Source organism: Labrus mixtus, chromosome 4 (assembly GCF_963584025.1).
Source record: "Labrus mixtus chromosome 4, fLabMix1.1, whole genome shotgun sequence".
NCBI classification, from domain to species: domain Eukaryota; kingdom Metazoa; phylum Chordata; class Actinopteri; order Labriformes; family Labridae; genus Labrus; species Labrus mixtus.
The window spans coordinates 3,893,651-3,920,501 of NC_083615.1; the positions used below are offsets into that span (position 1 = coordinate 3,893,651).

At 39.8% G+C, this 26,851-nt stretch overlaps 1 protein-coding gene across 1 annotated transcript in view; it reads right to left on the reverse strand.

The window, feature by feature from the left end:
* Positions 1 to 22,740, reverse strand: part of fkbp16 (FKBP prolyl isomerase 16) — a 33,686-nt gene extending 10,946 nt beyond the window's left edge. Inside the window, exons 1-3 of the mRNA XM_061035220.1 lie at positions 22,323 to 22,740; positions 21,944 to 22,113; positions 21,051 to 21,139 (exon numbers count right to left, since the gene is read on the reverse strand). Of these exons, the coding sequence (XP_060891203.1) occupies positions 21,051 to 21,139; positions 21,944 to 22,113; positions 22,323 to 22,725 (662 nt within the window). The 5' untranslated portion in view covers positions 22,726 to 22,740. The remainder of the gene's footprint in view (positions 1 to 21,050; positions 21,140 to 21,943; positions 22,114 to 22,322) is intronic.
* Between the last annotated feature and the right edge of the window lie 4,111 nt (positions 22,741 to 26,851).

The window sequence follows — 26,851 nt, forward strand, 5'->3', positions numbered from 1 at the left end:
ACACACACACACACACTGGTTGGTCTCACTCACTGAAATTCTTTACATGCTGGACTCAACAGGTGACCTTTGGCTCGTGATGTCATTAGGCTGAGCAGCTAGTGTGAACAAGTGAGACGCTAAAAGACAAGTGGAGATGTGTAAATGTTATGATGTTGTAAAAACACACGGGAAAAAAGTGAATACATTTGAGTTGAGCCTCCTTTGTTGTTGCCGTCATGAGACTTAAAGAAAGTCGTCATGACCGACTGAGTTGTCGAGGGTAATCCTGCAGTGGAACTGTGCGTTGACAGATCTATATGGTTTACTGTGTCATGTGGGTCATGGTGATTAGCTCAGCCAGTGAGCCCCCAGGGTCTGATTAGTGCAAACAGGAAGCCGGTCAACGGGGGTGATCCCAGTAAGATCCTGGTGAAACCTAAACCCGCCACTGCAGCCCTGGACCAGGTCCTGTCAGCAGTAGAGAAATCAAACAAACGTGATGCTTCTGTTTTTTTAAAAGTGACTTTAGTGCGATGATTGTTATTTAAAGGGAGTCTATTGAGAGTATTGTCAGATAACAGGAGTTAAAATAGTCATGGAGTTTCCATATTCACTGCTTATTTGGGTGTGGGTCTATATTAGGAGTTGTCCCTGAGACTGGTATGTTGTCATGATGCGACATTTCTCGTTTTAAAATCGTCACATGGTTTAAAATCTCTTGTTTACCTTTTCCTCTGCGAGCTTGAAAAAAACCCCAGCATATAGCAAGACCGGCATTCTCGTTAAAACGTCACAGCAGCACTGACTAATCACATTTAACGAGAGTCCACAGTCACCATGATGCAGAGCGACGCTGCCATTATGATGCGTGCAGCACGGCCAAACAGGTTAGGTCACGGTTGAAAGAATAATCGACAGCGCAATCCCTAGTTTAAAAAAATGGTGTTGCTTAATAAGTAGAAAACACTAAACAGCCGTGCAGTAATAACGCCATTTAAGTTATCAAATGTTTTCCTTTATCATATTGTTTTGTTCAGATTTGACGATGCCGGTTTTACATGTAGTTGAAAATGGACAAAACAGAACATTTTCCTCTCCCAGGTTAAAAAACATCTCGCAGAGAAATGACCCGGCAAGTTTCCACCTGACCCAAAAGGAGAGAAAAAAGGTCAAAGATAAACTTTATTGATCCCCCATGGGGGAAATGTTTTCGTTACAACAGCTCAAGAAAACAGGAAACAGGAATATAATTCTTAAAACTAACAAGAAGTTAAAAATGAAACATATGTACATCAGTTAAATAAAGGGAGAAAAAAATACAATAATAGAATAATACAAGGTATGTACACTTCCACTTGTGGAAATAGTTTCACACAGTGTGTAGCATTATTGATTTGAGTCATGAGGTGGTGATGCTAAATAAATAAACAGCCGGACAGAGCCCGAGGACAAGAAGAGATCAGGAGCTGAGCTGAGCCTAAGATACGACACATTCGCTGAGTCAGCAGCTAAGGCAGCACTTTGAGACAAAGAGAGAAGCGAGTTCAGGTGGCCGGCTGGCGGCTGTACCGAGCTTTCACAATGGATTTATGAGTCAGACAGAACAATAAGTAAGTTCAGGGGCCATATATTCAGTTTTTAGACCGAACAGAGTTTGTTTAATAGAGTTAGTTTACAGCTGCAGACTGCTGCAGGATAGCATTACTAACATAACACATAATGTTGTTATTGTTACACTGAGGCTGCACAGGGATTGAGTGGCTTTAGTTTAGTATTTTCTGTCTATAATATAATAATATTCCGTCTTTTTGTAATGAGTTGGATGAGAAAATTGATAAGACACTCATAACTGTCAGTTAGTGTCAAAGAACACTGATGCCGTTTACAAGAAGGACCTGAGCCGCCTCTACTTCCTGATGTCCTTTAATATCTGCAGGATGATGCTGAGGATGTTCGAGGATGTTCTGATGAGTCTTCGGGTGGCCGGCGCCATCCTGTTTGCTGCCCAACAAACTGATTTGCAGGGCCAGAGACATGGTGGTGGTGGGCAGTGTCAGAGAGGAGGATGCTGTCAAGGTTGTGTGTCATCCTGGACAATGTCTCACACCCGCTCCCCCGACATGCTGGCACAAACACAGGAGCACATTCAGTGCTTGACTCATCTCCCCCAACGATGCACCGCAGAACGCCACAGGAGGTTATTCCTGCCCGTGGCCATCAAACTCTATAACAGAGTCAGACACTTCAGTCGAGCTCTGGACTTACCCACATTGAAAACTGGAAACTTCTCCAGCTCTTAGCGGGGGGATCACTCGGCTCGATGAAGAAGAGGATGAGGATGAAGATGTAAACCGTTGAAATCCCCTTTTTGTAGGATGTGTATTTTCTTCTGTTATTCTACAAAGAGTTTTTTTTATCATTACATGTCGAAGTGTGAGACTTCTTGTGATGAAAGATACAACAGAAAAACTCAAAGTACTTGGTCTTTTTTTTTCGATTCTCAGATTTTTTTTTTAATTTTCAAAATCCAAAACAAAAAACGCCAACCAGAATTGACATTTTTAGACTTTGTAATCTGCCTGTGAAGCGGTCAAAAACATTTTCTCAGTCACCCATGATGTGTGCAATACTGATACAAGCTTGATAACCATGTCGTCTACACTGTTCAACACGTTTATATTTGTAAATATTGCTCATACAGTCGGCCCTGTGCTTATGTATCTTAATATTTCTCTAGATCCTCTGAGCTTTATTACTTATTGCTTATTTTATTATATATTCTATATACCTTTTATACATAAAGTATTTCTGATTCTGATGTAATGGAACGCTTCAGCTTGTAGATGGATATCTTAGTTTAGCATAAAAAACTGGAAACCGGGAAACAAGTGAACCTGAGTTGGCTCAAAGGAAAAACAAATATGCCCTGCCCCTCCCTAAATAAATCACATAATAAAACTTTATAGCTTGTCTGCTTATTAAGTTCATAAAACAAATTGTTTAAACAGCAGGTTGAGGATTTATGTGATGTTCGGTGCCTGACAACTTTTTTTTTAGCTGAGACAAGTTTCAAGGCTGAGAGATGTGAAACCAGGTGAGACATAAAACAAAAAGGTTATCTTTTATTATCTGTCTGAGTAAGAGGGGACGTTTTAAAAATGGTATCATCAAACGTATATTCCTACTAAAATGTACTGTGACCTTTCAACAGAATTAATTTCCTATGTGTATGACGACACTTCAGTCATGCAGCAGTGTTTTTATAGTCTGATGTGTGTGTGTGTGTGTGTGTGTGTGTGTGTGTGTGTAACATGGTTGTAATTGTCATACTGTGACTGGAAACAGATGCGATTAAAAAGAGGATTGCCTCCACTCTCCCATGTGTTCATTTCAGTGATGTGATAAGGACCTGCAGGTCTTTCCCCCTTGTGTGTCAGGGGGCAGTTATGCACACGCTAAAGGCTGAACTTGATACGTGTTTTGGCTTCCCAAACTTCCTCATTAAGGTGCATAATAGAGCCGCTGACTCACCCTGTTATCTGTCCAGCAGGCCCCTCACTGCTCTGAATGAAAGGAAAATCTCCCTCAGAGGGGAAAACAGTGGTCACTTTGACGTCACGCTTCTCCGTTTCAAAAGATGTAAAGGCCAGCCGTGTACCTCGAGCTGGTTTCTATGGTTACAACCTCAGATAGTGAACTAATATAGGCGTAATAAATCTGGTGAGCAGCTTGTGTGATAATACAAAATCCAGAGGATTTATGAGGTTGTTTGTTTTCTTTCACGGCGGTGGAAATAGGTTTGCTGCTGCTGCTGCTGCTGCTGCCGTTCATTGCTGTTGTCTGTTTTGACTCTTGGATGGACACACAGCACAAAAATACAGTCGTGCAAAGGAGCTTAGCTTTAATCCCGGCATTGGTTGAGACGTCACAGCTGTTTTTTTCCTCGCCTGCTGCCTGAACCAGTTCATTTGACGCATTAACATCCTCCCATTACCAGTCAGAGATCTAGAAAACAAACTCATTGGCTGAGCTCGTGTGGTTCTAATCACCGGTGACTCACACGACACCTTTGAGCTGCCGCCGCGGCATGTTGCTTTTCCTCTCCTTTTTGTTTTTTATTTCCCCCCTCGCAGCAATGAGCTTGTGCTCCTTAAGGGATCAAGAGAAGCTGCTTCTGCGTACATCCTGGCTGTTGAGCTCCTCAAGTCTCTGTCTAATCAGGCAGATTTCTTTAGCCTGTTAAAGTGAATCCAGTCTCAGTCCTGGACTACCTGCAGGGTACAGAGGGGATGTTTAATAGCATTGAGGTGTGGAGTCCAGGCAGATTGAAAGAATTGGTTACAAAAAGTTAATCAAAGTTGTAAAGCTGTCTCTTCCTGATCTAAAGTAGCTTTCATGTGAACTGCATGACCCCTGTGCTGTACAACACATGCTGGCTTGTTTCTCAGAATAATAGAGTTAATGAGATAACTGTGGAAAAAACAACCTCACATGGTGCCTTTAAGTTCAATATTATTTTAAAAAAATGTAGATATCATGATTTGAGGATATTTATGCTACCAACCTTTGTTTTCTCTGCAACGAGTGCGTCTTAAAAAACATAATAACTTGTTTTGATAGATGTATGAAAGGTTTGATCAAAACAGTCGGATCTTCTGCTGTGAGACTTCACACAGACTAAATGGACAGCTGACCACCTCACAGTGCAACACAAGTGTACAATATTAACCTTAAAAACAAAAAACAGTGCAGTTATATAATGTGAAAAATATGTGTGCAATAACCTCAGGTGCAATAAGAGATGTAGAAAGTTAGAGACAAGAAAACTTATTTATATTTTCTTTTCATTGTACAGTGTTCCCCTTTGTTATTTTTTTTGTATTATATATTTGCTTTAATACAGCGTATAACTTCTGTACAGTTTATTTTAATTTACTTAGCTGTTACTACAACTTACTTATTATTTTATTTGTACTTTTCTACTCTTTTCTTTCTTATAATGCTATTCTATTTTATATATAATTTTAACTTTTTTTGTAGAAGCTGACTCAGGGAGAAACGCACAAAAATTCCAATGTACCTGTGCTGTCCTGTACCTGTGCAAATGGCAATAAACATCTATTCTATTCTATTTTATTTTAAAGATGCCAAAACACTAGTTCATGAATGTTATCACGGAGGCAACGACTTCATCCTTCATCATGACCAATCGTCAGGTAAAGAGAAGAAATACAGTTGACATTAGAAAGATTACCAGGAGGATCTTCCTGCACTGGCTGCATTTTGCCACAGCACCATGCTTGTTGTTTTGTTGCTAAGCACGAAAGACCTAGGAGGCTCACATTTTGAGTGTACTTTAATTAATGCTTTTCCTCTATTTTACGCTAGGAACTAGTTAGCGTGATGCAATGATTCAGTGTTGACCTCCACAATCTGCATCCCTAGCTTTCAGTTTTATCGTTGAAATACTTCACCAACCTCTTGTCACCTGGATGCTAATGTTTACTAATGCCGGTTCACACTCGAGCTGCAGACTTTTGCAGACACTGTCTAATGCACAGATGACAATTCTCACACGCTGACAGTGAAAGTCACCCGATTGAGCTTCTTCACAGGGTCAGACGCTAAACCTCCTATTTCACATGGTGAGAATCATAAATTGTTAATTTTGCCACCTCTAATATATTTCCTCACTTGCTGCTTGCCGTACTTGGGAGTCTTACTCTGCCTTAGATTGGCCCATCCAGATATTAACCCTATAACCAATCATCAGCCCTCACGCCTAAATCTAACTAACAAATCGAAAGTATCAACCAATCAGAGGCAGAGTAGGCAGGCATCTCAGGAGAAGGAAACAAAGTTTGGCGCAACAGGCTTGCACACGATTTCATTTCTACTTGTGCTCGTCAATTATGAACAATGTGTAAAAAAAAAAAGCAGGAAACTAGTTTTTAAGTTGCAAAAATAATGGAGCGAGGGAGAAGGGCTCCCTGAATAATGACAGAATAAGACTGAATGAGAGCTGCAAGACTCATCCATACAGTCAGTGTACAACTGCTGACAAATCCTCTCACTGCTGCTAACAACTCGTAGTCAAAGAAACACAAAGTGTGTTGAAAAGTAAAGATGACTATCCATCACATCAGGCTCGTTTTATGAGAGTTTTTTAATTCTCCTGTCAAATTATTCATTAACTTAATTAGACTGATGTCAGATGTGCGCTCCACCTCATTGCTCTGCGTGAGTGATCGAATGAGGGAGGTCGAAAAGTTTCTTAAAAACAAACAACAAACTGTGACTCACAGCAGAAACAGGTTTTCAGATTTCACCTTATGCAACGATCTGAAATCCCTCACAGGTTTGGTCTGGAATAGGTGGCAGCGTCGAGGTGAATAACTCCTCAAAAGAAGTTCAAAGCTTTTGGGTCGGCGCTCAGATGGATGACAGAAATATAACGCCATGACAGAGGTCATTATCTCGGATTATTATCAGGCTGCATGTGTTGTGCACCCATGAAAAGACCAGGACTCTGTCTTCCGTTTGGCAACTTTATTCATGCTGTATTTTTTTTATGATTATCTTTCTTAAGAAGCATCCGGTCCTCACAAGAAAAAAGGCATACATGCGCATTCATTTCTTGACCACGACCCCGACCATTCACGTCACCTCTGCACGCAGGTCGATGACGTCATATATATTAAAACCTAAAATTAAAAGAGTTAATAACAACTTTTTCATTTCTGTGTAAACTAACATGACATTGCAATAACTGTATGTTTATTTTAATTAACAAATTAAACAAATGTGAAATAATATTATATACAGTACTTTCTAATTTATAGTGTAGTGTGCTTTCTTCTGTCAAATTGAATTGCATACAAATATTTCTAGGTCACAACACATGCCATCTGCAGGAGAGCTCTTATCCTGATATTGACTCGTCATTATCGATCAGCATAAACAAGCAGACATCTCTGAGGTGTGAGGTCAACCTTCAGTGGATTCTCAGTAACTGTGGTTCTGTGGTTAAAAGCAAAAGAGCTCGGGATCTTTTGTCGTACAGACGTTATGTCTACAGATTATAAAAAAAACCAAATCTCAGCCAGTTTTGGATTTCACTTCTGAACTTCAAAGCTTTCTCAGCTACGACAAATTCCTCAGCGACGAGCCAAAAAAAAAAAAAAATCCATCTCTTTGAAAGATGAAAGTCTCCGGCCTCCATTACTGCTGCACTTCACACTAAAGTCTGCCTCTCAGATGAATCCACAAATGTTGGGCGATTGTTTCTAATGTGCTTTCTGTCAAGATGAACAATCCACTTTTAGATCAAAGATCAAACACTGATTTTCAGAATGTGGGATTTGGCTTCATCTACACAGTCGATCGATTCATCATCAGCATTCACCGGGGATGCTGTTTGTTTCCCGTCTGTGGTTTACAAAAAACCATGAACATTAACATTTGTGACTACAAACAGATCACCGCTTCATGTGTGACATTTAGGTTAGACGAATAAATGTCATAAAGAGATATTCATCGGAAATTAATTTTCTCCTCGGAATCCGTGCTGTCACACGCGCGTGTGCTGAAACCAAGATAACTCCCGATGAGAAGATGTAACCTTTTACTTGAATATCATTTTGCAAATTGAACGAAACAACAAACAGACAGAAAGTTATCGCACTCCCTGACTGGTTATTAAATGAGACATGACTTTAAAGCAGTAAGTTGCTTGTTTGCACCTGTGAAGCTGAACCTGGCCTTCACGTCTTCCATGCTGTTGGATGCATTATGTTTACATGCTTACTATTTTTTTGAAGTTCTGTAAGGTAGGGTTGGGAAATATATCGAGTTTTTAAGATATATCGATATATTTTCAAACAAGATATAGGGTAAGACAATATCGTTAATATCGATATAGTTTATGTTGCATTTAAATAACGTCACAGAAGTGCCAGGTCACCTTTATCTCATCTCACTGATGATGACTGACTGTCTCTCCCTCTTAACCCTGCTCCTCCTCTCTCTCTCTTTTATTGCATTTAAGGAACATTTTTATTTTATAATATGACTTTTTAAATTCACAAACAGGTAGTTTATTTTTCCATGTGTTTCCACTGTTAATAAAATACATATATCGAGTATCGCCATTCAGCTAATCAATTTAAAGATATGAGTTTTGGTCCATATCGCCCAGCCCTAGTAGGCACATCAAACAAAAACCCCCACCATTAGCATTCACCTTCTGTCCTGAGAAATATGGCTCCTATAGTGAGTGTGTGTGTCTGTTATCTAACCAATAAAGACCCAGCGTCCCTTCGAGCAGCAACCTCTCTGCCTCCCCTGTGCAGCCGGTGAATCAATAGCAGCAAACTGAACTCCTGATTTATTAGTCATGTTGTCGAGGTGGAGCAGCCTCTGTAAAGCAAAACGTTGCAGGGTCCATTAGCACAATCCTTCAGTCTCTCTCTCTCTCTCTCTCTCTCTCTCTCTCTCTCTCTCTCTCTCTCTCTCTCTCTCTCTGGTAGGCTCTGCTAGAAGACCTGATGCATCAATCATGAGTCAAAGAGTCACATTTCTAAAGAGGAAAGGGCTTGACCGGAGCTGGTGGCTGTATGGCAGAGGTCAAACTCATCCCTGCAGCCGATTTACCAGGAATTCCAGTCTGTTTGTTCTCTCTCGCCATATTGACAATCATATGACGTCTTTTTCAAGCGCAGATAATGCAGTGTTTTGCCACACATGAGCTCACTTGCGTTGTCCTTCACCATCTGGAATGACAATATGAGACATCGCTGTCGTGCAGCTAATCCCATCAGGGGCTCTAAATCATCTCATTGTTTTATTTATAATGAGATCGACTTTGTTAATCCCTGAAGCTTAATCACAGCAACATCTGATTGTGATTGTTCAGGAGGTTGTCGGCGGGAGTCTGCCAGTGATTAACTTTGAGAGGAATATTTTTGAAAAGTCTGCCGGGTGTGTGTGTTAGTGTGTGTGTGTGTGTGTGTGTGTGTGTGTGTGTGTGTGTGTGAAAGGCTGCTATTGACGACTGATGACGGAGCAATGACGTCTCTCCACGAGATGAGTCACACTCCACATCCCCACTGACGAGACTTTTCATCCACACACACACACACACACACCAGGGCCACTTATCACTCTGCTACAGTTCTCTTTTCTCCAGGCTAACAGACAATATATACGACACCTCATTTCCCTCAACACAGGAGTTTTGTTGCTCTAACACACTGACGTCTGCGTTGTTTGGTAGTTGTGATCGTGTTTCTGAATTTGCTGAATCATAATTAGAATTGACGCGTCAAAGCCAAAAAAAATAAGGAGTGGGACTGGGTGGTCCTAGAAGTCAAAGAAATCCAGAAACAGCGTCTGACTTTGAGCCCTGACACTGACAGAAAGCAGCCATGAATAATGAGCCATGGTTGCATAATACAGCAGAGTTTGTACAACCTGATGTAACAAACACAGACGCTCTGAATGGTGAAACTTGTATGTGTGTGTTTTTGTGACAACAAAAGGTAATATGCAGGTAATTGCTCAAATCTTCATCCATGTTAATTTAAAGAAAAGACGTTTAAGAATACAGAAGTCTGTCCACACAGTACACCGTTGGCCTTGTCAGCAGTGCTAACATCTGTATTTTGATACAATCTCTATTCATTACTAACATGCTGGTGGTACCCATAATGTTTATAGGGTGTTACGGCTGTATGTTTCCCTGTGCTGTGTGTTCCTTCTCCACTTCCTGTTTGTCTCCAGCCCAGGTGAAGCCACTAATTTAACAACGAGGCACACCTGGCCTCAGTGTTTAAAAGTGCAGGGCTGCAGAGAGAGGCATTTGGAGTTGGGACTGCGGTGCCTCGCAGTCAGGGAGTGTCTGTTGTGTTTTGTCAAATTACTTTCTAATTTGTTCTTTGTTATCATTAAGTTTAAGTAATTGTAATAAATCCCTTTGTTTTTACTTTTTTTTAAGGTGTTTACTGTATTTTAATGGGTCAATGTGTGGTTTGTTGTTAGCCCCATAGGGCCGCCTTATGGTGAGGCGTAACAAGGGATAAAAAAAATGGTATTCTGCCAAGTTAGAGCCATGCTGCTTACACTGTATCAGAGAAAAATGTAATCTAGTAATGCTCCTTTTCCATCTTCAGCTGGACATTACCTCCACCTGAAACTGCTCCTGTGGGGACGGGCTGCCGGAACCTGATGTCATTTAAAGTCAGCACTGATGACGGCTGGCATCATTGCTAATTCTTGGTTCCAGCACACAACTCGGCCACACTGAACATAAACTTAGACAATGGAGCGTGTCCCAACATCGGTGCTGATTTGTTGTACACCCCCTCTGCTGCTCTCTCTAGAAATGGTTGAACTTTATCTGCAGATACTCCTTTTTCATGTCCAAGTTGCCAAATGATCAGTCAACTCAGTCCGATTGGCAGATTGGTTACAAAGTTACCTGAACCCAGGCGATAAAAAGGGAGCAACAGTGACACCTACCTTGCACAATTACATTTAATCTTTCATTTTTAAGACTATTAATGCTTAGTTAAATCCTGGTTGTATATATTCCCATTCTTAGTTTTGATATTTTTAGTGCTTATTTACTTTGTATTTAATATCATATTGTGTTTAAATTTGCTAATATTGTGTTTTTTGGTTATATTGTGTGTTTGATAACCTGCTGCTGTAACGCCACAATTTCCCAGTTTGTGATCAATAAAGTAATTATTTTTCCTGCTCTTTCCCCAATAAACTCTCTTTACCAGTTGCATGTATTAAAACTAGAACTTTTTTTTTATCATGGGGTGTTTTAACATTCTAATTTGTATGTATTTACTAAAGACAGGACAGCACTGCCTCCCTGTTATCAAGAACACATTATGGGATACTTTTAAAAGCAGTTCTGGGCAGCCATCTATTTTTGTCATCCACTGTGTGTATTGTACACAGCAGGATGTTTTGAAGTGAGCGCCGGGTATGAAGGTGCTGGTGGTGCCGAAGTGCCGCCTCACGTGTGCTTGTCCTGTATCCCTCATGGCTCGCCACGCTCTGGAAAACAACCCTGTCGCAACATCGTGGTTATACAACAAAAGCACGGCTAGTGAACAGGAGGAGGTGATGTGAAGTGAAGCACGACAGCGCTGTCAGTGTTCCAGCACATACAACATGTGGGACATCAACACATGAGAGTAACAGATCTGAGGTGAGGGCAGAACAGCAGCTACAGATGTCACAGTTTATATTAAGGTACATAACAAGATAATAATTTCTTCTTCTTTTTTTTTTACAGCGTGAAAACTTTCGGGAGGAATCATGTTAATTATATTTTAAAGCAGTGGTGGAATCAGGCCAGTAATTTATTTATGTAATCGCAATTTGTGATTTTAGTTGTTTTAGTACATTCTGCTGCTAACATCTAGACCTTTACCAAGGGCTGCTGTGGCTCAGTGGTAGAGTTGGTAGCCTCTCAACGGAAGGTCTGAGGTTGGATCCCCAGCTCCTGCATGACAAGTCACAACATGACATGTTTGATGTGTCCTTGGGCAAGACACTTAACCCCATGTTGCAACTGCTGCTTGTGTATGAATGGGATTATTAATACTGATGGACACTTAACGGATCAACCTCTACCATCAGTGTTAGGTGTGAGAGTGGGTAGGTGTGACCAGTAGTGTGAAAGTGCTTTGAGTAGTCAGAAGCTCGAGTCCATTTTACCATTTACCAAAGTCAAAATATGAGTCTTAAACTTTAAAGGAAATATTATTACCCTCTGGTTTTGATACATTAACAAAGGGTGTTTTCTGGGGTGGGATGTAACTTCAGAGCTCTCAAAAATATTTTGTGCGTCCCCAGTAGTTCCAAAATGTGTTCATAACACACGATATGAGCATCAGGTACAAATAATCCTGCTGTTGTTTTCACGCTGTTATGCTGGTCAACCGTTGGCAGGTTGTCATGATTTGGTTTTGTATTTTGTATTTGAGTTTCCGCGTTGTGTCCCAGTGTTGCTTGTTTCCCCTCGTGTGTTAATGTTTCCTAGTGTTGATGGTTTCCTAGTTTCGTCTTCAGTGTTTTCTGTTTTTATTTTGTCATTTCTTATCCTCGTGTGTCTCTGTGTTCTAGTGTGTTCTGTTAGTATCTTGACTTCTGTGTGTCTTCAGTGTTTCATGATTTAGTTTGTAGTTGTCCTCAGTGTTTCTTGTATTGTATTCCTGCATTGTCTTCACCTGTGTCGTTAGTCTCACCTGTGTCTGATTACCCCATGTCTATTTAGTCTCTGTGTTTCTTGCCCTCTGTGTCAGTTCATTGTCGTATGTTAGTGTCGTTTGTCGTATGTGTATGTTAGTGTCAGATGTTAGTTTTCCTCGTGCTCCTTATTGGTTCCTCGTGTCTTCCTCTTTTGACCCTTTTTGGGATTTTTCAGTTTGGACATTTTTTCATTGTAAGTTTTGGTTGCCTTTTTGTTGTAATTAAATAGTTTTTTGTTATTCTGCACTTGGGTCCACCTCTCCTCGACACAGGTGGTACCATACAAATGAAACAATTATGCACCTTCAAAAGCAGTGATGAACAAGAAGGCTAGCTAGTCAATATAAAATGCAAGATTTACACAATTTTAAAAAAATCTCCCCTGAAAAGGAACGGAAAAAGGATACATAGTGAGATTATGTGGGATTTTTTTTTTTTGTTTCAAAATAAAGGTTTTAGGCTCTGATTACCTCTAAAAAAAATGTCTCGTGTGAAGGTAGCGTTACCTTATCCCCGTGACCTTTCTAGTATTGCACATGAAACTTGGGGAAAAAAAATTGGCTGACATCTATCAAGACTGACCGAGTTCAGGATGGAGCTAACAGGGCCAGTCCTAAAAAACTCAACAGGTTTGCCCCTTCATAAAAAAAAAATCCAAGAAAAAAATAGGCATATTATGTTTCACATTTTAATACACATCACCCTTTGACAAAAGGATGTACAGAGCAAAGTTAAGATCTTCTTTTGGTGGTTTTGGTTAAATCTTTGGTTTGGTTTTTGTTTTGTCAATCCATCCAAATGACAAGCGGTTTGTATTTTGTCGACTACATTCTTGTTTGCTCTCCTTTTGAATCTCAACACAATAAATGTACATAGTTAAGGAGATTTACTGTCCCACTAAAATACCACCTGACAAAGAAAAGTAGAAGTACAGGAGATATAACAAAATTACAACCACAGCTGTGTCGATGAGAGCGATAAGACCTGCCAGCAGTAGGGGGGAAAAGGTTCAACATCCAGAGAGATAAGATGAGGTATGTGCACATTTCAAACATTGGCCTAAGTGGTATAAATCTGCTACTGCATCACCAAAACAACTCCCGTAGTTTTAAAAAAAACGTGTAATCTGTTTCAGATTGAAATCACTCACAAGGTATCTGTTCAGCTTTAGATCTACACTGAAGCTTCAGACTAATGTGGCCATGGTGGTTGCAAACAGAGGACAGTCTGCTGATTGAGGGCTGAGCTCGATCTTATCTTTAGAGCGTGCTACTTGCTGTCAGAGCTTGCCGGCCTCCCCCTGGAGCGTGAGGTCTGGGTGCGGCCTGCTGGGTCTGTGCTGGGAAAACACACGCACAGAGCACAAAAGCTGCCGCAAACGTGTTCAAATCACGTGACAATGCAGCTGGCGAGCTGATAACACGCAGTAAAACCAAAGAAACATGTTACTCACACTGGTGTCAGTTACTCCAAAAAGCAGATATTTCGGCCAAAGTCAACCAAAAATGGGTTTTGTTTCATCACAGTTTTTCCTACAAAGGAGGTCACATTATTCATTTCACACAGGTGGTTCTGCAGAGTGAGTCACACCACCTTCAACACAGAGAGGAACTCCACCTCACAGCTTTTCTGAGTGGACAACATGCTTCTGTATCTGAAGCCAAAGGGGGAGGAAGCCTCTAAGTGACAGACACCAGAGCAGCTCTGTCGTTGGTGAGTCACTGCGTCTGATCTACTGGTGAGAGCACTGATGCAATGAAAAGCACAAGTGCACGTTCAGAGTTGCAGATTACCAAAAGAGCAACCGATGGACCCAAACACAGCTTTTAAATTCATGCAAAGCTAGCTAGCACACGCTCACACACTTTATACTTCTATCAAACAGAGGTCACTTCAGCTGCACCTTACAAGTATCATTCACCTGTGACCTCTTTCTCATGTTTCCACTTTGCTTTGTGAATGTCTCATCTTGCTCAGTCAGCCATGCCTTTTCTTGAGTAATGCCATTACCGTTACCTCTCTGTATCTGCAATCCCTGCTGGGTTTGGGTGTGTCTCAGAGGCTCAGAGGGGAAAAGGTTTCAACTCAAGCCGAAGCACTCAAAAGTGTCAACAAAAGGCTCCCGTGGGCACATTCCCTGGAAGACCTTTTCACTTTCTTACATTTCATTGAGCTCCGGGTAAATATTGAATATTGTATGACGCACAAAACGCTTGAATCACAGATTTAATTTAATACTTTCCTTTGAAACATGTTGGATATCCCACAGGTCAAAAGCGTGAGCTGGTCCATATTAGTTTGAGAGCTGTAATTCTCTTTTTGACTTCTTGGACAAGGTTAATTTTAGTGTAACATTCTACCTTATCGTCTTTCTGCATGCACATTACTTATTGTATGACTAACTGGTTTCACTTATCTTGAATATTGTGTTTGGGTTGAGTCGGGTTGTAAACCTCCTTGGCCCAGGATAAAATCTGATTAGCCAACCCTAACCCTAGACAGACAAGGGAATGAAGAACCACACTCCTTCATTGTTTAACTACAAAATATTCTTGTGAATGCCCAATACAAGAACACTTGCCCTTTACACTTTCCTCTAGCTGTCTTACAGAGCGGTACTCATGTTAAAGATCAAAGTCATGCGTTGCATTATTGAGACTTTTGAAAGAGGTGGCTGCCTGCACAGGAGAAACAAACACTATGAGACTTTATGGCGGGATGTAAAAATAATCAGTCTCTGGTTGTCTAGCCGCAGGGTTTCCCTTTTTATCACAGCGTACATTATTCAAATTGTATAATGTGACTACATAGGCGGTTTAACAACACTCGTATAACCTGCTTGGTCTTCATCGTCTTACATTATACTGTATTTCATTTATTATACAGGAAAGTTTAAAAGTAACATTAAGTTACAGTTTAACGGGGATGACTCAGTTTAAAAAAACTGGTTTCCAGCAGGTTCCTGTTTTGCGGAACATGAAACCTAATCTACAGTCATGACACATCAAGACAATCACATTTACAGGACATTAGCATGGGCTAGGCAGATACAGACAAATAGAAACAAACAGTACAGATACTGCACACAATACTTGAACAATTAATGAGTGCAGGTGTAAGTGTGGAGAAGGTGTCGTTTGTATGTATTTTTGAAATATGAGGTAGATAGTAAAATTCTAATGTGATATTATGTTCTATGCTTAAAACATACTAGATTGAATAAATCATTTTGTGCACTTTAACTATTGAAAGTGGGGTTTGACTCGTCCTGGTGTCATGCACTTTAGACAAAATAGTATGAGTAAAATAACACTCTATTTCCTGAGTTCATACTGTAATCATTATATTGTCATAATCTTGATAAAGTTATGTGGACAGGTGAACAACAATGGAAAACAAAGATTTTATTCAGCTATTTTTATATATGAGGTCATTTAGAGTAGTTATTTATCAGACTCTTTCCACAATTTAATGACTGTGACAAACTCTGACTACGTGCTAACTCATGATGAATATTGCTCAATAACCCTCATTCATCAAAGTAGGTGTTGAAGTACTTTGAGCCAAAGCCTCACTCATCCTACTCCACCCTGGAGCTGAAGTGACAGATCAGTAAATCTGGTGTTTATATAAGACTCCAACAGCCACCAAGCCTACCTCCCCTAGGCTCAGAAAGAGAGAGAGATGCCCCCCCCCCCCCCCCCCATCATCAGTACGACTTGTTTGTTTTCCTAGAAACTGACAATGATAGCCATCTGCTGTATCCACAGTGTCTCTTTTGTTGCATTATGAGGTACTTATGAGTATTTGATACAACACTTGCATGTTTTGGTTCACTGTCTCTTCATGTCATTATTTATAGGTTATTCACTTAACGTATTCTTGGTCCCTCATAGTTCTTTTTGTGAATGCGTCTAATGTAAATAAAAAACATTTGACAATATAAAATCAGTTTCCATGCTTCACAGGCAACGTTCAAGTATGTGTCACTCTTTAACCCAGAACCTGAGCTGGTAACAGTGCTCAAATATTTCAGACCTTAAATGACAATTCTTTATTCTAAATTAACGATATACTATTTCAACATCAGTTATTAAGTAATTTTGATTCTTAAAACTCTGATCCCAAAGTTAAAAGTATGTCAGACAAAATAAGGTGAGGGTTTAAATCTAGTATTTTCTAACTCATCACCACAACTGGGCACGCCCGCGTTCATTCAACCTGGAATGAAGTTGTTCAACTCAAGTTGTTAAACTTTCCTCGAATTAACCACTGGCACAGTCGTGCCCAGTTGATACAGAGTGCTGCTAGACTACAGCGTGGGGAAAATAGTTCATATTAACCTGACCTTGTGTCCTTTTGCAATTTATTCATGATGAAACAAAAAAAATTGTTTGGAATTCTACATTGTTTCAGAAAACTAGTAAGACTAATAGCCTACAGAAAAATACATCATACATAAAAAAAAAAGTAAAATGCAACCTTTCTTTAAAAAAAGAAGGTCTGCACTCATTAACATTAACATGCATTGATGTAGTTAAATTATTTAAAAGGGTAGAAAACTATTTAATTTGGGCCCTAATGCATAGTGTGGAGGAACATGAATCCATCATATTCCCTTGTGACTAATGATGACTTTCAATTTGCCAATAAGTAACTGATGGTTTATTTACATTGAATTTAACCACATTATGCTTGATGCTGCTGATTGTCCTCGTGTTGCAAGTGTATTCCAGATATTTGGCTTCTATGTGCATGAACAAAAATCTGTTTCTGTTGTTTTTCCTTGCTTTTTTTTGTTTGCACATCAGCACATGAAAAATGTTGTCGCACAGTTTACCGATCATAAATAGCACACCCCTCGTGACACGTAAAGGGAACGGTAAAATGCTTTTACTGGCTGACTCTGTCCACCTGGGCTTTGATCAAAGTATTGATTTAAGTATGACACATCTCCATGGTCTAATCAACTCAACTCAGAGCTTTTATTTTGAAGTTGCAAAAAGTTCATTCTTCCTGTTTCCTGCTCCAAAAAAAAAACAAAAACAGTAAATGTTGTTACTGTGTCGAAGAATCATTTTGTTTGTCAAAGCTTAACCTTAAATCCTCCTGAACTTAACAAAATAAACGTCTTTATTTACTATGAAGAGACTCTTCTTCAGTGCCAATGGTGTAGTTTGCAACTGTGCCAAGAGTAAAAGTGCAGCGACACCTCTGCTGCCAGGAACGGAATTCAAGCCTCCTTTTTGTTGACAGTCAGCCTACATCCCTTCACAAAGGGCGTCCACGTTTGTACTAACTTCAATACAGAGCTAACATATGCATGTACTGGATAATGTGAAATGAAAGTAGCACAGGCTTTTTTTTACTGTGCTGTCTCGTTTGGCAGATATTGTTTTATCCAAACAAACAAAAAATCAAGCAGCTGCCAGTGACGATAAATGTTCTTGACTTTGTGTCCATAAAGGACTGATAAGGAAGAGTCTCTCTGGCCCCAGGAGGTTAAATGAGTGTTAGAGTTCCTCCTGTCCGCAGACCAACAGATGTTAGCATCTTGTTCTTTTCTGTTAATGGCCCACTAACTGGGAGGATGCAATCTGTGTCTCTGACTAAAGTATATGTCTCAGCAGGGAATGGTTTTGACGCACGCTGCTGTTCATTGACAAGGGAACTATGATGGAGTTTTTCATCACAGCTCCACTCTCAGAGGCTCAGGGATTAAATGACACATCAGGAAACATGTATATTTTAAGGGATTTAGTCCCGATTTAGCTTGTCTGTTGTAATCTGTTAGGTAAAATGCTCCAGACTTTTTCCAGGGGGTTTCATTACACTCGCTCTCTTCATTTTTCAGCCCTGATCACATCGGGCTCTGCAGCATGCCCATCACCCACACACTGAGCCACAGACCTCTCCACTGTGCTTGAGTTGAATCACAGTGTCTGCCTGCCCCGGCTTTGTACATTGTCTGATAACTGTGAAGTGCCCTTACAGCAGCACTGTTTGCAACAGGCGACTGACAGAGTTCAATCAATGCATCTGGCAGACAACAGAGAGAGGCTAATGAGATTTTCCCTCATTCTGCCTCAGTCATTTACAGCACGGACACGCTGAGCCTGTCAAACACACTCGGAAACATCACGGCTTGAGATTCTTTGTTTTGTTGAGAGATGCTTAAGAAAGAAATTCACATTTTTGGGAGTTAGATCTAAAAAGAAATAATGTGCACTATCATGTCTGTACGGTTAGTATGACACTTTTTGGCTTTATATACTATTATATTATTTTTTTGATCCAGCAGATGTCGCCCTTGAGTACCAGCATGAAACCAAAACAACTAGCGGTGCATTGTTGTGTTAGCATGCTAATGCTAGCGATCTTTATTATGCTCGTATCTTCACACTGCATGTAAATTTACCTGAAATGAGCGTGATCTAGAAACACAGTTAAGCAGTGAGTACAGTATGTTATTCTTCTTTTCTCTAGTCCCTCAATTAAACAACTTTTATTCGTGAGGGGAGGAGTCAGCCGGCTGTCCCGACGATGTAAACAAACTGAAGATAGGACTCTGAAAACTCTGAAAACATCACAGACAGTGGGACTCGGGTGTTACACCCATTGTAGACAGTCATGACTCACAGAGTTATTTTCAGAGGATATACTTGATTTATATTATATTTAAGTGTGAAAAAATCGCATATAAAGCCTTTAAGTAGCTGTCAGTTAGCACATGGATTGGAAAAGTTCTTCTTTGTAAAACCGACATTTTGTGAATTTGGCATAATGCATGATAGAGTGGCAAATTTTTAAGTCGGGAATTTCAGTTATGGTATGGATCAAACAAGCTAGAGACAACATTTGCTTGTAGTTGCCTCACCATGTTTCACCATTTTTTTTTAATGCTCGGTCGATGTTGCGAGACCAAACTAAGGACAGAGACAGGATTGTTGTGACAATCTTTTCATCCAAATCTTGGCAGGGAAGCAAAATAAAAAATAAATGTGTCAGTAAGTAGGGGGCATTTTTCATTACTTTTTATCCTTTTTAATATTTACCATTAAAAATAACATGCATTTTAACATGCATATTTCTGAGTCTCCTCGTCATTCCAAATGATGCAAGAACTGCAACCACTCAACGAGTTCGGAAAATCACAATGTGAGCAACAAGCGACCTCATCGTTTACTTTGTGTTGACAGAGCTGGCATGAAACTCTGATTCTCTTCTGTCTTTCAGGGCTAAATTAGACTCCACAGCACACAGTCCTAATCAGTTGAATCAAAACAATCATTAGCTAACTCTCTTTGCCTCCCTTTTTTTTTTTCTCTGCTTCCCTCTCCACACAGCCAGACAGTGAAATCCTAGATAACACCTCGGAGACCCACACACCCCCTTCATGTCCCATCATCCCCTTCACACAGCCAGCTCGGAATTTAAAAAACAGGACCTCACACAGACACGCTCAGCAAATACAGACACACAAAAAAATAATAATGCTTTTGCTGCATAGTGTTCAGAACATTATGTTGTAAACAATGTTCTGCTTCAATCGCTGCCTGTAATAATGGATTTGACACAAAGGTTTTTCTCAAAATCCTGCACCTTTTCAGGGCTTTTTATCCCTGCATGATCATTTTGAGTGAACAAACATGTTTTGTTGTTTTGGAGTAATCCTCTGTACAGCAATGCTGTTTAGTAGTACAACACATCTTAAATGACTATACTGCCAGTGAATGGTCATGTTTGTACGAGATGATCCTTGAAAATCGAGTCGTTTTTTCTTTTCAAAAAATTTAATTTTGACAACAACCATCGTGCACATGGCTCCGCCAAAACGACCGACGACGTTGTAGTATATATGCCAGACCAGTAGTTGGCGGTGTGACATTGTAATGTAAAAAAAACCCTGCATGCACAGATACTGTTCCTTTCACTGAGCGGTGAGGTTCATACATCCAGAAATGACGGATACCCTAGTGCTGTTTTTGGATGAATTTGTTGTTGTGTAAACAAGGCCTTATGCTATAATCAAGCTTTATATGAAAAACAATTTTTGTTTCAGATGAATGAACTGACTGTTTGTAAGTAGAGTCCTTGAAACCGGCTAAAAATGTTTAATTTTTCTATAAAGAGAAAACTTGCTTAAACACTGGCATTGGGTTGCAACTGTTGCTTTCAGAATTAAATGAATGCTCATATTTAATATTTTTGTGTCAGTAATAACGGCTCAAACACAAAAACAAATTAAATCACATTAAGGACATTTCCCCAGTACTTTTTACCTCTCGCTCTAGCACAAAAATACTCCCTATAATTAATCTAAAAGCTTTCATATAAAAAAAACCTCATCAAATCACGGTGGTATCAACGTCCAGTTCTCATGTGTCTCAAGTTATTTATAGTAAACATAAGAACCATAAATAAAGGCTTTCAGTGTAACACCAATTTCCTCTGTGTTTATTCTGGCACTTAAATGGTGTAAAGGTTAGAAACCGAAGCCATTGGAGGTAATATGAGTGGTGTCCTCCCACAGGTCTGGAGGTTACAAACACACCCTGGTTAGGCGGCCCTCTGAATGGTGTCAGGAGGAGGCCATCTGCTCCTGTTTATGGCTCATTAACCCTGCTGCCCCTGGATAACCAGGCCAACCCCCCACAGCAACAGGTACAGGAGCTCTGGGCTTCTTGTTGAGTTTATACTTTTTTAAAAATCTAAAATCGACAAGTTTTTGTTTCCGCTTCAATGGGCTACCCAATCCAACAGTGTACGATTACATGATAATATACGGATGTTCTTACCTTCCCAAAAGTCCATAGGCATACTGGGAATCCGCCAACAGTAACGTGATCTCGTCCTTCTGCATGGACATCACACACTCCTCCAGGGCCTACAGGTGTCACAGAACAACTCGCTGAATATTGAAATCTCTGGTTTACATAATAATCACACAAAACACATTGGAATGCCTTTGTGTTTAAAAAAAATCTTTGTCATAATTGACATAAAACCTCTCATTATTTCAAGTATAGTATATATAACTAACACGGTTACCATTAGCCCTGCATCACTACATTGACTTTATTGCTAGTGTTAATAAGCACATGCTAGCACATTGTACCAGGCAACAGTAAGATTGCAAACCTCAAAAACAGAAAACATCAACATGAAAGTATTATAAATATGATGTTAGCATGTTTAGCTTCCGACATATCGCTATTGCTAACTAGAGCATATTAGCATGCTATTATGTCCATGTTAGATAAGAGTTAAATGTTAGCATTGTTGTAGACTCGATTGGTCCTGTCAAGACCCTCAAATCTGATTTAAATGTTTCCTTTTGTGCAACTGACAAAACAACACACAAAGATAAAAAATCTATTTCTCAGGCCTCCGTAATAAAGAGCAGCATCATCAGCGTATGCTTTTACTACCGCCACATGTACTGTAGATACTACAGGTGACATCTGTCCACTCAAATAAGATCTGATTCTTTGGAAACGAACCGTAAAGACAGTCCTCCTCAATGGTCTGTCTTGAAAAAACAAATCTAATTTGCTTGCAACTTTTATAACTTGTCTAATTGTTTTCATTGTCTCTATTGGTCACTGACAAGCTGTGATGAAATACAAGCACCTTATACTGGAGAAAACTAGAAAAAAATGAGGGTTGTGGGTTTTTAAAAGCTTTTTACCTGGTTTACATCTCCCTCTCCGATAACAAAGACGAGCTTGCAGTCCTTCTCCACTACAGTCCGGTCCTCCAGGACACATTGCATCTTCACAGTGACCTCCTGACCCCAGGTAGGCTGCAGTGCATGATGGCCCCTGGACTCCAACACCTTCTTTCTCAACAGACGATCCTCTGCATGAGGAAAGAAGGGCATGTCAGCAGTGGGGTGCAATGGATAATCTGTTAGCTGTTTGCTAAACACGTTCAGACAAACACCCACAAACACACAAAGGCCTGATCTAAATCGCATTTTGATCCCTTTCTCTTTTTGTGGTTCTATGCAAAAACAGATGTTAGGTTTTAAATGAGGGATAAGGAAAGCTACAAGAGTTTACGCTCACCTGTGATGTCCTGCCAGTCTTCTGCCATGAACAGCTTATCAAAAGTGGAGGAGGTCCACTCCTCAATCACATATTCTGGAAAGAGACTCTCCGCCGAGCTGTCCCTCTCCGACACGACATCATCCATTGACGGGTCCTGGAATCGAACCATCTTCCAGCTATTGGTTTTTTTCAGATTGTGTTTCTTGCATTCTGCAATTCCACGTACTCTCTCAGGATGAGAAGGGCTTTTGGTCTCAGATGGATCTTTCACACACAAACCCTTGCTTTCCTCTGCAGGCCGACAGAGAGGCTTGGTGTGACTGTCCTTGTCAGCAGACTCAGAAATGACATCTCTTACCTCGGGCTCTGTTGGCTTTCCTGCAGGGTTTTTATGCTCTTGACGACACCGATCTGTTTCCATTTCCTCTCAGAGAGCGATGGACACCATCTGCAGAGATGATCCTCCTTGTCCAGTTTCTACAAAGGTGTAGACTATTATTTATGTTGTGAACCTACTTCTGCTATCAAAGCTCTCTCAAAATAAAATGATTTATCTAGCGCTTAAAATTTGCAAAACTCCATGTTGCGCTTCAAATCGGACGTCATCCCTGAAATCCCGGCTTTATCCACAATTTTTTAAGAGGTTCCATCCGCTTGCAACTGTGCATCGACACACTTTGACCTCTGCTCACTCCTGCTTGTTCTTCCTCTGTCTCAAGTCTCTGCGGTCAAGTAATGTCGCAGCGACAAAAAAAATGATCAATTTAAAGAAACTGTGCGGCACATCGAAGCACTCCCAGCCAGCAGGCTTGTGCAGTGGTAATCTGCTGGATTAGAAGAGAAAAACCTAATCTGCCAGAACGTCTGTAAGCTTCTTAATGACTTCACCGTTGTGCCCCATAGTGCTGTTTCCATGAATGCAATCGACCAATAAGATCTCAGAAGAAACTAGTTCATTTGCTTTATTAGATTGGCTGATACTTTATTGTAACAGAAACAATTTGCAAGATGCTAGACTACTGATTAGATTTTCTTTAGTAATGGTGTAAACTGCTTGAGAATAAATACATCATGTTTTTTAGTCCAGTGTATTCTCTTAATATTCTTGAATACTGAAATGATTGCTGTTTTTTAAACTATGAACTCTTCACATCTCGTCACATTCATCATGGAAACCACTTGCATACTTTTGTTTCCTCTTTGCCTTAAATACAAAGTTCAGTGTTTCACCAATAAGAGTGTGATATTCATACGTAAGGGTCATATATTAAGCTTTATAATTCACTGTCTTATTTTTAATCATTAATCAAAATCGACCTGGAGATATTGATGTGTGAATGTAAGGTTCTCCATAATGTACTCATGTTGAAGCTCAGAGCCATTCCTTTTGTTTTTCTTCAAGTCATTTTGCCCCCGTCTCGTCTTTCCTGTCTTTTAGGATTCCCCCTGTGGAAGAGAGGGGTCTCAATTTTTCTGTTAAACTATCCTAATCCAGCCATATTCTTTTGTTTCTCAAAATGTTATGTCTGTCACACCTCTTTAAATATTGATCTCACCTAACTGTTGCAGGAAATCAGTTGTTTCATGAGTGATTGCTGCTAGCTTAAAGCAGGAAGGAGGAAGGACATGACATAAGAAGAAATATGCAGGAATGGCTGACAAAGCAATAGATTCCAACACTGACAATTTTTGCCTTTATATCAATGTTATGTGTACTTCAACATATTTATGGTATCAATGAAAGAGCACATTAGACTATAGTGAACATAAAACATAATGAAGGACATTTTACTAGTGGGCTGGCAGGAAAAGTCAGTGAAAAATATGGCTATTTGCATTTCCACATGCCGCCCACCCTGGAAATTCCAGGAAGTTTTCAGTGGTTTTGTGCGCATGTGAAAACACCATATTTATCTATCTGAATAACTGGTTGTCAAACATAAAGTGAATCCTGGTATCACAGCATCATTCATCCTAACCAACACAACGCAGAAGTTCAATAGATACATTCCCATTGGTGCATATACTATTTTGCAACCAGGCCAAGTATTTTCAGAATACAAAGACCAGAAATTGAAAATATTGATGGACTTTGATGAGTGAAATTGTAATTTTTATGAAATTTGAAGTTAATATATTGGTCTATATTTCCTTAAAATTTAGACCAAAATTTCCCCTACATGATTCATTCATTCAAAAGATAGCTTTCAGTATCCTAAAAACATCCAACAGTGTAAACAGGGTGATATAATGGTAATGAATAAATTGTCGGGAGACAAGTATAAAGGCAAGTTAAACGTAAAATGAGGAGTGATTACCTGCTCTAAAACAGTCTCAGTATAATGATAATGCCTCAATATGACCTACATAAGCAAACTAGACCAAAAAGGGAGAAAGAGATTGACTTAATCTTTGGTACACTTGTTTAATAATATCTGTCCCTCTATCTTGGACAATATTGCTTCTCTTAAAGTTGGAACAAAAAAGCACAAGTCTTCTCCCTGGCTCAGTCAACACACTGATACGACAATGCAAAAAAGCAAATTGCATATGCAACGGGAATAGATTGCAGGTCTCCCTTGATATCCTAAAAAGTCCTGGTTTGATTTTCAGTTATTCACACAATTCTAAAGTCTTTTTTAAGGTCATAAATTCTGTAGTGAATGGTTTGGGCAACACTCATACTGTACCTTTTCCCTGAATTATCAGATTTTATTGAAACATTTTGTGGAAACAGATGGAGACTATTAGATCACTAATAGTCAAAGGCCTGCACATCATTTCCGTTCTGCCTCCAAACCCTGCTGCTGTTCAAACACATTTTCAGCCAATCTCATTGAGATGCCAGTGTTGCAAAGAGAACTTGACATAAGTCATGTTATTGTAAGCAAACGCTTTCGACAGCTCTGGGGCCTGTGTGGTCGCGCTGATTAGTGCGTCGTTTCATGTTCAATTCTACTGATAGGCAGTTGATGTAGATCATAGAGGCATTCACATTGTGAGATGATCGTCCTAAATTCCTGACACTGCTAGATATTTGTCACGGCTATCTTTGGACACACGATTTTCCTGGGAGCTCCTGATATTTTTGTAATATCAAATAACAAAGAGTTAGGTCTTTTACCTGCTTTTTGTAAAGCGTCTCGAGATAACATTTGTTATAAAATGACGCTATAAAAATAATGATTATTTGATTGATTGAAGACCGTGAGATTGGTCATCTTTGATCCTCTCTCACAGTATGACTTGGGTCAACTGCTTTGGAGCCACAACCACACAAAGGGCCACAATTGATAATTTTTCACTCTGTACCAAGCATTACTTAAACCTGCGCAGCCAAATCTAAAGAAACCTTAACTTGACCCCTCTCAGTAATTATTGTCCAATTTATTTATTTATGGTTTATTTGATAGGGACAGATACAATATATAGACAAACTGAAAACAGCAATCCAATGCATGTATCAGTGTTTATAGCGGGGGCTAATTTGCAACACTTGTTCCTATAAAGGGCTTTTATGGATTTCTAAATTTCTAAAAAGTTACTGCCTCTAAATTGATTTGTGACGTGTGCAAATGAGATATGAGATAACTATTAGTCTCGTTTTATGACTATGCACAGTCTTAAGTCAAAATGACAAATGACTTGACTCCTTGCAGCTGATAAAAAGGAGACATTTCTATTTGAAACCTTCTAAGTTTGAGTGCAGCATTTGACATTGTGGCTCAAACCATCCTGCTTCAGCGTCCCGAGTCTTGGGTTGATCTCAAAGGGTCTGCTCTAAACTTACTACATTCCTACCTGTCAAATAGAACATGTGCGGTCGTCATAGGCAACTCCTGACATCATCTGTGTTTTGTTTCAGTCCAGGTGTTCCACAGGGGTCAATTTTAGGTCCTTTACTGTTCTCCATTTACATGTTTCCCCTTTGTCAAATCATCAGTAAACATAATGTACAATACCACTGCTTTGCCGATGACACACAGATGTTTCCCAATGCATTACGCTCATTGCATTGTCTTCCGGGGAATTGGGAGTTGATTTTAAAATGTTATTATTAACTTTTAAAGCTCTACATGACCAGGCCCCTATATACTGTATATCATTGACTTACTAACTATGTGCCTGGGAATCCTCTCAGATTAACTGATCAGGGTTTACTGGTTGTGCCTAGTGATTGTTTAATGACAAAGGGCTATCTAGCTTTTGCTGTTCAGGCTCTGGAATGACCTACCTGATCAAATCCGGTCTGCTAACTCTGTCTCTGCTTTTGAACTTTTTCTTAAAACGTTCTTTTTTGTAAGGCTTGTATATCTTTGTTAATTTTTACTGTTGTCTGTTTTTAAATGTATTTAAATTTTCCTTTGAATTAATGTATAAATAGTGAATGCGCTTGTAGCATGGAGCCGGTGAGGTGGTCATTGATTTATATTTGCCAGCTATGGTTAGCGGCGGTAAGCTCGCTATTCAGAGCATTCAGATTGTTTGTTTATCGTTTATTTGGCCGCTATGGGTGCTACTACTGAAACTTCTCAGACCAGATTGTT